The sequence below is a fragment of the Palaemon carinicauda genome, chromosome 39, assembly GCF_036898095.1.
Source record: "Palaemon carinicauda isolate YSFRI2023 chromosome 39, ASM3689809v2, whole genome shotgun sequence".
NCBI lineage: Eukaryota > Metazoa > Arthropoda > Malacostraca > Decapoda > Palaemonidae > Palaemon > Palaemon carinicauda.
The window spans coordinates 49610701-49625560 of NC_090763.1; the positions used below are offsets into that span (position 1 = coordinate 49610701).

At 33.3% G+C, this 14860-nt stretch overlaps 1 protein-coding gene across 1 annotated transcript; it reads left to right on the plus strand.

Annotated features, from left to right (window-relative positions):
- The first annotated feature begins 13644 nt into the window (after positions 1–13644).
- LOC137631390 (proteoglycan 4-like) lies at positions 13645–14655 on the plus strand. Its single transcript, XM_068363159.1, has one exon. It carries the CDS (start codon positions 13645–13647, stop codon positions 14653–14655), a length of 1011 nt encoding a protein of 336 aa, XP_068219260.1.
- The last annotated feature ends 205 nt before the right edge of the window (positions 14656–14860 follow it).

A 14860-nucleotide genomic window follows, 5' to 3' on the forward strand; every position in this document is an offset into this window, starting at 1 on the left:
AGAATAAAATCTATTTCGTTTTTCTTTTCTATATTTGGACTTCCCCATATCCATTTTCTATATTGATTTATATAAAAGGTGTTCATGATTATTTGATTGTTTTTCAGCAAATTTTACTAGCGTGTCTCCTATGTTTTCCCTTTCCCAACTCCAATTTTGCCTACAGCTGATTCCCTTCTCTTCTTTTGACCTACTTTTTATAGAAGTCAACCAAAACAAATGCAAATAGAGTCTTATGTTCATTTTTTAAGATATCTCTAGATCTTCATAAAAAAAGTTTCTTTTTCTTCCTGTGTATTGGACGATGTTGGTGCATACGTTTGAATGATCTTCACTTTATAATTTTTATTTAGTTTGATAATCAATCCTGGAATTCTATCAATGATACTACATAATTCTTCTGTTATCTACACAATTTGTAATAATAAGAAAACCCACTTTCATGTTCTATGAAGTAAAATATATAACCCTCTATTAACTCTATATAAAATTTTCCATTTCTTATAATTTCACTCGATCCTATAATATCCCAATTTGTATATTTCAACTCTTCTAATTTAGTAACACACAAAGGTCCTCTTCCCTGGACATGGCCCTGACATTGTACGTTGCAAGGTTCAGTTTCCAATGCCGGTCTTTTCTATTCTACACACAAACGAACAAACAAACACACACACATTTATATATATATATATATATATATATATATATATATATATATATATATATACACAGTATATATATATATATATATATATATATATATATATATACATATATATATATATATGTATGTATATATACAGTATATATATATATATATATATATATATATATATATATATGTATATATATATACATATATATATATATATATATGTGTATATATATACACACATATATATATATATATAATATATATACATATATATATATATGTATATATATACATACATATATGTGTATATATATATATATATATATATATATATTAGACGGCATTTTACAAATCTTGGTTTTTTATGACCATTGCAGTATTATCAAATCTATGTAACACTTCTCTGTTTGTGAGGTTTTCATCTTCATTCCTTATCTCCATAGTTTAAAATCAAAGACAAATTACATAATTATCTATTCAAACATTAGAAAATTGTCTTTTATAAACTAGAAATTAGATGAAATTAAAAATACAAACGCCGTTAAAAATTCAAAGATGAAATTTGAACTGAAAAGCAAATGCTAGATATAATAAATTGTAAGTAAATACATAGTAGGCTTAGAAAACTGATAGTCCTAACTTGATCGATATTGGGAATGAATTTATAGCAAAGAATTATCATCGTTGGTTTATATTTGGGTTAAATTCATCAAGTAGGCCTACCGGTATTGTATGATAGCCATTGTGTACAAATTGTAAATGGTTACATAACAATCGTCCCAAAAATATGATTTATTGGTTGATACGATGAGCTGTCAGATGCCAGGAAATTGCATCTAAGGGCGTTTCTTCGTCAAAATATTTCTGGGGGAGGACCCCCAGACACCCCCATCGTCATTGACTTCTCAAACTTTACCCCCCCCCCAACCCCCAACCCCCCCCCCCCTCAAAAAAAAAAAAAAAAAAAAAAAAAAAAAAAAAAAAAAAAAACACGCTTCCTACACTCCTGTATAAGGCGAATGAATGAATGATTTAAAGTTTTCAGGCATCCTGTATAAGGCGAACAGGGTTTAAACTTGAGTATGTGCCCATTACCTTAGATACTGCTGGTTTTTACCTTAAATTACCTTAAAACTTTACCAATTTCCTTAAATTTGAAGGTAGTAAAACTGAAATTACCTTACATATATCGTTACCTTAAATATTACCTTGAAACCATGCAAATGATCTCAAACTAAGGAAATTACCTTAAAAGTTTAAACCCTGTATAAGGCGACATTCCTTCCCCGATACCCAACTTATCCCAAATCATGAAATATGAAAACGAACATGAAACTAACAAAACAAATAATTGAGACAGAATAATAATACTTGAGGAGTATGAATTAGGAGTTTTCAATGAAAATGTTGTTTACGAATTTCAGTTTTTGTCTTACGGGATTAATTACGCGAGGATGTACACACAGGAAATAACTAATAATACCAATTCTCTAATATCGCAAGAGGGTCTGCCCCTCTCTTTTATTCTTCTCCTGTTCTTCTCTTTCTCCCTATTTCCTTAATCTTTCCCATCCCGAGTACCTGCCTTTGAGCTATAAACTGGATTGTATCCATGGGTACTCTTCCTTTCCCCATTTTCCCCACTTCCCTATCCTTATTATTATTATTATTATTATTATTATTATTATTATTATTATTATTATTATTATTATATTACGCGAGGAAAGTGATAAATGTATAGATGAATAAAGCTGTTCCTTGCATGAAAATTTTCCATGTTTTAATAACGGGTAACGACAATAAAAAGTTTTCGCGTTACGAAGTATATCGAAAAATAATTGTACTAATGGCATGTAAGCAATGTATTTTGTTACTTTATTTCGGCCAAGGTCTATAGAATATAGACCTTGGCCAATGACATCTCAGTGGGGGGCAAAACTTTTCCGTTGTATGAAGGGGTATGTACCAAATGGTCACACTACAGCGAATACTAGCCCTAGCAAGTAATTTTTTTCTTTATAATTATCATTATTAATATTGATAGTATATTGTTATTCAATATCTAAATACAAGAGTGAGGTTGCTCCACTCGAATTTGGTCTCTGCATTATTCCATAGTACTTTCAAAACTAAAAGTTTTTTTTTTTTTTTTTTTTTTTTTTAAACTAGGGTTTTTCTTGGGTGGCGGAGGGGGGCTCATGTCAATTTGAATGAGGTTATTGTGCATTTTGTTTTAACTACGAACTCTTACATCAAAACTATTTTGTTTGAATTGTTTATTGGAAAATAAACCCGGCGTCAAACTGGACGGTGCGATATAATGAGGGTCAACCAGCACGGTGTGCTGTAATACAATTTAATGTTTTATTATGTTTACACTTGTAGAAATTGTGTAGTGGAGTGTGGACTTGTATATTAACAAGCAATCTGGTTCTCTCCGGACATTCTCAGTCTTTACATTTGGTATATTATTATTATTATTATTATTATTATTATTATTATTATTATTATTACCTACTAAGCTACAACCCTAGTTGGAAAAGCAAGATGCTATAAGTCCTGGGACTCCAACAGGGAAAATAGCCCAGTGAGGAAAGGAAACAAGGAAAAATAAAATATTTTAAGAAGAGTAACAACATTAAGATAAAGCTCTATATAAATGATAAAAACTTTAACAAAACAAGAGTGTACCCTCAAGCAAGAGAACTCTAAAATAAATTAGACTTTCACAATATTCCCAAGCTATAACCCTAGTTGGAAAAGCAGGATGCTATAAGCCCAAGGGCTCCAACAGGGAAAAATAGCAGTGAGGAAAGGAAACAAGGAAATATTTTTATTAATGATTCTTTGGTAAATTTAATCTTGAAGGACACTGTTGAAGAAATATCGTTGCATTACAGTGTTCAATAACCGACATAGTATATATTCATGATAAGAGAAAATACGTTGAATAAACCTATACTTATATGATTAAAATAATGAAATTTTGAAAATGTGAAGACCCTTAATTAGCAGGTGCTCAGCCTTAAAAAAAAAAAAAAAAAAAAAAAAAAAAACCTGAATTTTAGTTATACGTCTTTGTTTTCTAGCGAAAATTGGCAGTTCACTACGGAAATTCATTGCGTAATCTCTCTTACCCTTGACCAATTACGTAAATGAAATTAGACGCAGTTTTATCAAGGCCATATAGATAGGCGTGTTAAAAGACAACTGGTGTTTTAGTTTGCACCGCTAATGATGATAAAGTTTCAAAAAATGCTTTTTCTTTTCCTATTTCAAAATGCTACTTTTGGTGGAGTAGCCTATTCAATTTGAATACTGGTTTAGGTTAGTATTGGCAGTTATCAATATCATCACCATTGATATTAATCAATTCTTATTAAATTCATCATCATCATCATCATCTCCTTCTACGCCTATTGATGCATCGTATTAAATGAAATCATTAAATTAAATATAATAAATCTTATTAAAGAATAGAAGAGTATATCTCCAAAATAACAAGGTAGAACAAATGTGCGCATTATGTATTGTATATCTCAGTATTTTCTGTCCTAGGAGAAGGACACTCCAAAAATCAAACCATTGTTCTCTAGTCTTGGGTAGTGCCATAGCCTCTGTACCATGGTCTTCCACTGTCTTGGGTTAGAGTTCTCTTGCTTGAGGGCACACTCGGGCTCACTATTCTATCTAATTTTTCTTCCTCTTGTTTTGTTGAAGTTTTTTTATAGTTTTTATAGGAAATATTTTAATGTTACCGTTCTTAAAATATTTAATTTTTCCTTGTTTCCTTTCTTCACTGGGCTATTTTCCCTGTTGGGGTCTCTGGGCTTATAGCATCCTGCTTTTCCAACTAGGGTTGTAGCTTAGGAAGTAATGATAATGATAATGATTTAGATTGTTTCAAAAACGTAGTTATTGCAGGTGTCACCAGGAACCAAACAAATAGAAATAGGAAAAAAATTTTCCTTTCCTCACTGGGCTATTTTCCCTGTTGGGGCCTCCGGGCTTATAGCATCCTGCTTTTCCAACTAGGGTTGTAGATTAGCAAGTAATGATAATAATAATAATTCAGATTGTTTCAAAAACGTAGTTATTGCAGGTGTCACCAGGAACCAAATAAGTAGAAATAGGAAAAAAATTTTCCTTTCCTCACTGGGCTATTTTCACTGTTGGGGCCTCCGGGCTTATAGCATCCTGCTTTTCCAACTAGGGTTGTAGATTAGCAAGTAATGATAATAATAATAATTCAGATTGTTTCAAAAACGTAGTTATTGCAGGTGTCACCAGGAACCAAATAAGTAGAAATAGGAAAAAAATTTTCCTTTCCTCACTGGGCTATTTTCACTGTTGGGGCCTCCGGGCTTATAGCATCCTGCTTTTCCAACTAGGGTTGTAGATTAGCAAGTAATGATAATAATAATAATTCAGATTGTTTCAAAAACGTAGTTATTGCAGGTGTCACCAGGAACCAAATAAGTAGAAATAGGAAAAAAATTTTCCTTTCCTCACTGGGCTATTTTCCCTGTTGGGGCCTCCGGGCTTATAGCATCCTGCTTTTCCAACTAGGGTTGTAGATTAGCAAGTAATGATAATAATAATAATTCAGATTGTTTCAAAAACGTAGTTATTGCAGGTGTCACCAGGAACCAAATAAGTAGAAATAGGAAAAAAATTTTCCTTTCCTCACTGGGCTATTTTCACTGTTGGGGCCTCTGGGCTTATAGCATCCTACTTTTCCAACTAGGGCTGTAGCTTAGCAAGTAATGATAATAAGAATAATTCAGATTGTTTCAAAAACGTAGTTATTGCAGGTGTCACCAGGAACCAAACAAATAGAAATAGGAAAAAAATTTTCCTTTCCTCACTGGGCTATTTTTCCTGTTGGGGCCTCTGGGCTTATAGCATCCTGCTTTTCCAGCTAGGATTGTAGCTTAGCAAATAATGATGATAATAATAATTCAGATTGTTTCAAAAAACGTAGTTATTGCAGGTGTCACCAGGAACCAAACAAATAGAAATAGGAAAAAAAATTGTTACTATTCTTACAATATTTAAATTTTCCTTGTTTCCTTTCCTCACTGGGCTATTTTCCCTGTTGGGGCCTCCGGCCTTATAGCATCCTGCTTTTCCAACTAGGGTTGTAGCTTAGGAAGTAATGATAATAATAATAATTCAGATTGTTTAAAAAAACGTAGTTATTGCAGGTGTCACCAGGAACCAAACAAACAGAAATAGGAAAAAAAATTTCCTTTCCTCATTGGGCTATTTTTCCTGTTGGGGCCTCAGGGCTTATAGCATCCTTATTTTCCAACTAGGGTTGTAGCTTAGCAAGTAATGATAATAATAATAATTCAGATTGTTTAAAAAAACGCAGTTATTGCAGGTGTCACCAGGAACCAAACAAATAGAAAAAGGAAAGAAAAATTGTTGCTGTTCTTAAAATATTTAATTTTTCTTTGTTTTCTTTCCTCACTGGGCTATTTTCCCTGTTGGGGCCTCTGGGCTTATAGCATCCTGCTTTTCCAACTAGGGTTGTAGCTTAGCAAGTAATGATAATAAGAATAATTCAGATTGTTTCAAAAACGTAGTTATTGCAGGTGTCACAAAAAAAAAAAAAAAAAAAAAAAAAATTAACCGTGCATTGATGTTGAAGACGAAACAAATCTCCTACGTGTTCGTGATAACTACGCCGTGAGTCACTCTCTGGTTTGATAAAGCCACGTCCCATAAACATAGATCAGAATCCAGGTGACGCAGAATTAAGGGGAAACTGCTGCTTGGCATATGCTACTAGCGTGGAGAATTGAGTGGGCAGAGGAATGTGCGTAACTGAATGAATCATTGTCCTTATTATTATTATTATTATTATTATTACTATCCAAGCTATAACCCTAGTTGGAAAAGCAAGATGCTATAAGCCCAGGGGATCCAACAGGGAAAAATAGCCCAGTGAGGGAAGGAAATAAGGAAATAAATAAATGAAGAGAACAAATTAACAATAAATCATTCTAAAAATAAGTAACAACGTCAAAACAGACATGTCATATATAAACTATTAACAACATCAAAAACAAATATGTCATAAATAAACTATAAAAAGACTCATGTCCGCCTGGTCAACAAAAAAGCTACCATTCGCTCATTTGACAATTGATTATTTGCGAATTAAGATAACTTGGTAGTTTCGCTACTTGATATTAGATAATTCAAATCAATGCTTTAATAACTCGGTTACTGCCATGCTTAGGATACACTGTTGAACATTTGCATTAAAAAACGGCAAATGTTTGGCAACATTTATTCCAGGTTTTTTACCGTTTTAAAAACTGATATATTAACGTAAATGAGTGACATTACGGTCACCAACCCGTAAAAGATAATAACAAAGTAAGGTAAAATTACGGTCGTCTGTATTTTACTGAAATACAGCTGAGAACAATATATTTTTACAGAGAATTTCCGATTAAAATTACGGGTTTTTGTAGTCTGTGAACCAGTAGCTCTTAACATTATAGTCTGTGAACCAGTAGCGTTACAAATCCCAAAATGCGGTGTATTGCTTCCATAATTATGAGCACTTTTCAAGTATACAACAAATAACTGCGTTTGCAATCATTATATATATTCCAACAGGTAGTAGGTTGGCCAGGGCACTAGCCACCAGTTGAGATACTACCGCTAGAGTTATGGGGTCTTTTGACTGGCCAGACAGCTCTACAAAGGATCCTTCTCTTTGGTTACGGTTCATTTTCCCTTTGCCTACACACACACTGAATAGTCAGGCCTATTCTTTACATATTCTCCTCTGTCCTCATACACCTGACAACACTGAGATTACCAAACAATTCCTCTTCTCTCAAGGGGGTTAACTACTGTACTGTAATTGTTCAGTGGCCACTTTCCTCTTGGTAAGGGTAGAAGAGACTCTTTAGCTATGGTTTGCAGCTCTTCTAGGAGAAGGACACTCCAAAATCAAACCATTGTTCTCTAGTCTTGGGTAGTACCATAACCTCTGTACCGTGGTCTTCCACTGTCTTGGGTTAGATATCTCTTGCTTGAGGGTACACTCGAGCGCAGTATTCTATCTTATTTCTCTTCCTTTTGTTTCGTTTAAGTTTTTATAGTTTATATAGGAGATATTTATCTTAATGTTGTTACTCTTCTTGAAATATTTTTTTTTCCTGTTTTCCTTTCCTCACTGGGCTATATTCCCCGTTGGAGGCCTGGCTTATAGCATCCTGCATTTCCACCTAGGGTAGTGGCTTAGCAAGTATTATTATTATTATTATTATTATTATTATTATTATTATTTTGAGCACTTTTCAAGTAAACAACAAAGAACTGCGTTTGCAATCATAATATATATTCCAACAAGATTTATTTATAACATTTCATTCACGTGTCATGAACGTGCAATGGATATTCTGCCTAGTGCAAAAGTTCGATGAGTCTGCTGCCTAGATTAGTAGAGCCAAGACTGACGCAATATCCAGAGAAAGAATCGCTGTCTGTTTGTTTATTATCAACCATTTTTCCACATTGCAACTTGTGTTACATATTTTTTTCCCTTTTAGCTTCAACAGTTTGTTATTCATATATTATTTTTCGTATGATGAACAACAGAAATTCCGTAATTGCACAGTCAGCCCAATCGGATGTCTCACATGTACTAAAGATAAAACAGTACAAATATTAATCATACTCACAAAATGAAATATCATTAGACCTATAGAACTTTTACAGGGATTCAAACGCCATACGGAGAACGTAAAATCACTGAGCAACAAGCAGTGGTTTGTTAAAGGAAAAGCAATATAAACTAAAGAAAAAAATCCAAGTGATAATACCAACAAACACCACTGAGCAACAAGCAGTGGTTTGTCAACAAAAAGCAATATAAACTAAAAAAAATCCAAGTGATAATACCAACAAACACCACTGAGCAACAAGCAGTGGTTTGTCAACAAAAAGCGATATAAACTAAAAAAATATCCAAGAGATAATACCAGCAAAGAGAAGAAAAGCATCGAGGTAAAAACAAATAGAACAAAAATGATAAATAGCGCGTCCTATCTTCGAAAATGGGAAGGACTCATAGAAAACGAGGTGCATGGAGCCCATCTTTGAAATGGGAAAATGAATAGAATAAAATGAAAAGAGTGAGAAGGAAAGAAGCTTCTAAGGATAGTAACCCGGGGACAGGTGGTTCCCTCAAAATAAATGTGCGTGTGGTGTCCTGCCAGGCATTGCAAAGCCGCTTTAGAGAATAGACCCACTTGGTCAGAACAGTGCTTACAGACAAGAGAAAAGAGATATCACCTTGCTCCGAGGAGGAAACTATAAGGAAGAGAAGAGCGAAGACTAAAGGGAATAGGTGAGGGATCTTCCCACTTACAGGCGGCCTTGGGCAAGAGCCTGTGGCCTGCAAGTGGCCTGCACCTTTAGTGCAGGTCGTTCTAAAATGAACGAACCATGAAGGATCTGTTAAAATCTGCTGAGAGGGAAATCAAAAGATGGATTATTATTATTATTATTATTATTATTATTATTATTATTATTATTATTATTATTAATAAGCCATAACCCTAGTTGAAAAAGCAGGATGCTATAAGCCAAGGGCTCCAGCAGGGAAAAAATATCCCAGTGAGGAAAGGAAACAAGGAGATAAATAAACTATAAGAAAAGTAATGAACAATTAAAATAAATATCTAATGAACAGTAACATTGGAATAGATTTTCCATATATAGATTATAAAAACTTCAAAAAATATGAAAAAGAAAAATAAGATAGAATAGTGTGGCCGAGTGTACCCTCAAGCAAGAGAACTCTACCCCCCAAAAATGGAAGACCATGGTACAGAGGCTATGGCATTGAGAACAGAATTCTTAGCATAAAGAGATATGGTCAATAAAAAGGATTTAGTATTTGGCTGTGTGACAAGGGTTTATATAAAGATAAAACAACCTATTTTGTTAAAACTATGTATTACAAATCTGTCTTATATGAATTTTCAAATGTGCAGACATAGAAACAAAAAGAGAATATTAATAGTAAAAAAGAAATCGATTATGAGAAAAGAGAGAAATAAGAAAAAAAATGTCTCGAAGCTTTATTTAGAAGTAAATTATGAACTATAATTCAATTATGTTGTTTGTTTGTATATGACATATCTGTTTTTGACGTTGTTAATGGTTTATATAGGACATATCTGTTTTGACGCTGTTACTGTTTTTAGAATGATTTATTGTTAATTTATTCTCATCATTTATTTATTTCCTTATTTCCTTTCCTCACTGGGCTATTTTTCCCTGTTGGAACCCTGGGGCTTATAGCCTCTTGCTTTTCCAATCTAGGGTTGTAGCTTGGCTAGTAATAATAATAATAATAATAATAATAATAATAATAATAATAATAATGATAATAATAATAATTTAAGAATGGATATCACCAAGATAAAGGCACAAAGGTAAAAGGGATCAAGAAGTCTAAATCAATGGCGTAAGCATTTATAGAAATATAATCTGAAGAATGTTGTTTACTAACACCAGAAAATTGTTTATAAATGAACAAAACCTTGACTTCGACCAGAATTCAGAGAAGTAGTTTGTGGAATCACCAACAGGAGATGATTATGAGCTTTTGGATTAAACACGGAGATAGTTAAAAGGAAAGGTAGATTATCAACAGGTATTTTATGGTGACAAAACCTTGTTACAAATTCTTTCATCAAAAGCGATGGCAAATGTGTTTTCATGGTCAGTTTAAAAGTATCTTACATTCATGAGTTGAGCAAATTATCGTAAGATTTGGCGACAATATGAAGGTCATAGGAAAAAAATGTAGTTTGAAGGGTGCGAATCAACTCCTTTTCTTTTGTATGAACAGAACCAAAGCTTGTTCACAACTTGAAATGCAACTTTTATGGATAGAGCAAATAAATCAACAATTCACCAACCTCTATATTGTTGATGAATATACGTCCTTAGGGCAGGCAGTAAGTGTTTTCCAGGACATGAGACCGAAATTAAAAGAATGATAAGCTTGGGTTAGAGAGATTCTGGTAAACAAAATGAGATTATGAAAAGTAAAATGCCACTTTCTCTAGAAAAAAAAAATATTCAATCAGATGGTACTATAAATATTAACTTATGCATCAGAAACTTGGAGCCTTACTAAAGCTTTAGAACATAAGGTAGTTACACCTCAAAGAGCTATGGGAAGAATAATGATGGGAATAACACTAAGAGACAGAAAAAGAGCAACATGGATACGAAAGTAAACTAAAGTAGAGCATATACTAACAACACATAAGAAAAAGAAAAGGACATGGACAGGACATGTAATGAGAATGAAACATTATATATGAGCATTAAGAATAACAGAATGAGTCCCTAGAGATTCACAACGAAGCACAGGAAGGAAGAGAAGACGATGAATTAACGGACTAAGAAAATTTGCTGGTAGAATCTGGCATAGAAAGGCAGAGGCGTAAATAGGGTTACTGGCACCCAAGGCAAGCGCAGAAAGTGGCGCCCTTTGTTATGGAATAAATCTTAAGGATTCTGGATCTGTATAACAATGATTCAGTAGGTATATTGAATTTACCAGTACAAGTTAACATTATTTATTACCAGAAGGTATAATCATTGAATTTAATGTTACCAACATCATTCAGGGCGATACAAATGTTTTACCATGACTATTCAGCAAAAAAAAAAAAAAAAAAAAAAAAAAAAAAAAAAAAAAAAGATATAATAATGTATGTGGAATTATACTCAAAAAGCCATACATAATTCAGAAGTTCTGAACTGTAAACTGTGTAAATTAGCAAGGTTAAAACAGTTTTAGGTAAAATTTTTAAATGTACCTAAACTTCCAGTGATACAAACTCGTTAGTCGAAGTCATGGAGTTTAGTGATAATGACCTTACTGAGGGAGATAAAATTACTTTACCAACACAGAGATAAGATAAATTAAATAAAGTTATATTTCTTGCAAAAGAAATAAAAGTAATACATATAATCCTAGAGTTCTGAACTAAAGAAATTTTGTAAATTAGCATTCATAGATCAGTTTTAGAGAGAAATTTTAAATTAACTCATGCTTTACAGTGTTACAGAATTGTTAGTAACAGTTATGATTTGAGTGGTCATTCTTGAAAAGTTCTTACCAATCAAAGAACTTTTATAAAAACTGAATGGAAAAATGAAAACTAATTCATCAGCTTCTGAAACTGCTTAGAGTTAACATTTAAAATGCAACATTGATTGAAGAGAGATTAGAAAAAATAAAATTTGATGTCATTTATGGACTCTGTGAAACTTTGCTGAAGCAAAATTATCAATAGCATCATCAGAGTTAATGAATTCTACCTATTCACTCTCAATACTAAGAAATTCTAGGGCATTAAGTGTATTCTGTCCCATTAAGGCTCTGAAATAAGCCATAATCAATTTCAGTTAACCTAACGAACTTTCACAGCTTGAAATTAAAATTGCTACTGGGAGCATAAAGTTGGATCGCTACTCTTAAGTTGGGGAAATAATTTTCCTTAATGAAAATTAAATGTCTTTTTACAATTACTGTGTGTGACAGTAATTGCTGCTGCCTCCGATGCCTTAGATGACCGCGGAGGTAGCAGCAGTAGGGGATTCAGCATTATGAAGCTTCATCTGTGGTGGATAATGTGGGAGGGTGGGCTGTGACACCCTAGCAGTACCAGCTGAACTCGGTTGAGTCCCTTGTTAGGCTGGGAGGAACGTAGAGAGTAGAGGTCCCCTTTTTGTTTTTGTTTCTTTGTTGATGTCGGCTACCCCCCAAAATTGGGGGAAGTGCCATGGCATATGTATGTATGTACAATTACTGATTTTGTCTTAAGGTTCATATCAACACACCTCACGGTTTCAGACATCTGCTCTCTATGTAAACTGCCGTGATTAGAATCGAATAAAAGCCCATAGTACTTTGCTCGACGGATATCATCAAGTCATTTGTTCCTTGCATGTGATGCTAAGAGATAAAGAGTGGTTTTAAGGACTAATTTTTTTTTTCTCTCACAGTTTGTTATCTCATAGCTCATTTAGATGGCCCCGGAGGGCGGAGCCTAGAGCACGTGCCCTCCCCCCACCCACTTGCCCCCATAGTTACTCCTCTGTAGAAAGGCCATGAGCAGACGCAATTGAAAAGACATTTATGAGGCCTTTGTCCTGCAAGGGGGACTAATTATGGATATATATATATATACGGTGTATATATAATATACACACATATATATATGTATATATATATATATATATATATATATATATATATATATATATATATAGAGAGAGAGAGAGAGAGAGAGAGAGAGAGAGAGAGAGAGAGAGATAATATTACAGAGGGAAGTAAAAGAATAGTAAAAGCGTTAAAAAGACTTTAATAGATAAAGGGGAGGGGGGGGGGTTGTGCCGGTGAGATGAATGACATTAAAAAAAATGAGTCTGGTCGGACTCTAGACGTAAAGTCTGAACACTGACAGTGATAGATCTTTGAGTTTTTTTTATTTATTTTTTTTTTTTTTATGTTTGGAGAGTACTGAGTAAAACACAGCTACGTAGATCCGTCTAGCTAAGTAGGAGATTGAGGGGAACAAAAAAATCCTGATTAAGAAAAAAAAAAAAAAAAAAAAAAAAAAAAAAAAAAAAAAAAAAAAAAAAAAAAAAAAAACAAGACGTCATATGCTGTGTTATGAGGGGAAATTTGAACTATGTTGAGTTCAAAATTCGAGAACACAAAATAACCGTAATCTCAAGTGAATGTTGATTTTTGGGGATAAGACTTGTAAAATGACATACCTTATATGATAAGGTGCTTTCTGAATAGCAAACTACAGTAGGTTCAGAAAAGCAACCTACAGTAAGTTCAGAAGGGCAGATTAAAGTAGGTTCAGAGAAGCAATCCTACAGTAAGTTCAGAAAAGCAACTTACAGTAAATTCAGAAATGCCACATACAGTAAATTCAGAAAAGCAACATACAGTAAATTCAGAAAAGCAACATACAGTAATTTCAGAAAAGCAACCTACAGTAAGTTTAGAAAAGCAGCCTACAGTAAGTTCAGAAGGGCAGATTAAAGTAGGTTCAGAGAAGCAACCTAGAGTAAGTTCAGAAAAGCAACTTACAGTAAATTCAGAAAATCAACTTACAGTAAATTCAGAAAAGCAACATACAGTAAGTTCAGAAAAACAACTTACAGTAAGTTCAGAAAAGCAACCTACAGTAAGTTCAGAAAAGCAACTTACAGTAAATTCAGAAAAGCAACCTACAGTAAGTTCAGAAAAGCAACATACAGTAAGATCAGAAAAGCAACATACAGTAAATTCAGAAAAGCAACCTACAGTAAGTTCAGAAAAGCAATTTACAGTAAATTCAGAAAAGCAACATACAGTAAGTTCAGAAAAGCAACCTACAGTAAGTTCAGAAAAGCAACATACAGTAAGATCAGAAAAGCAACATACAGTAAATTCAGAAAAGCAACCTACAGTAAGTTCAGAAAAGCAACCTACAGTAAGTTCAGAAAAGCAACATACAGTAAATTCAGAAAAGCAACATACAGTAAGTTCAGAAAAGCAACCTACAGTAAGTTCAGAAGGGCAGATTAAAGTAGGTTCAGAGAAGCAACCTAGAGTAAGTTCAGAAAAGCAACTTACAGTAAATTCAGAAAATCAACTTACAGTAAATTCAGAAAAGCAACATACAGTAAGTTCAGAAAAACAACTTACAGTAAGTTCAGAAAAGCAACCTACAGTAAGTTCAGAAAAGAAACTTACAGTAAATTCAGAAAAGCAACCTACAGTAAGTTCAGAAAAGCAACCTACAGTAAGTTTAGAAAAGCAATTTACAGTAAATTCAGAAAAGCAACCTACAGTAAGTTTAGAAAAGCAATTTACAGTAAATTCAGAAAAGCAACATACAGTAAATTCAGAAAAGCAACCTACAGTAAGTTCAGAATAGCAACTTACAGTAAATTCAGAAAAGCAACATACAGTAAGTTCAGAAAAGCAACTTACAGTAAATTCAGAAAAGCAACCTACAGTAAGTTCAGAATAGCAACTTACAGTAAATTCAGAAAAGCAACATACAGTAAGTTCAGAAAAGCAACTTACAGTAAATTCAGAAAAGCAACCTACAGTAAGTTCAGAATAGCAACTTACAGTAA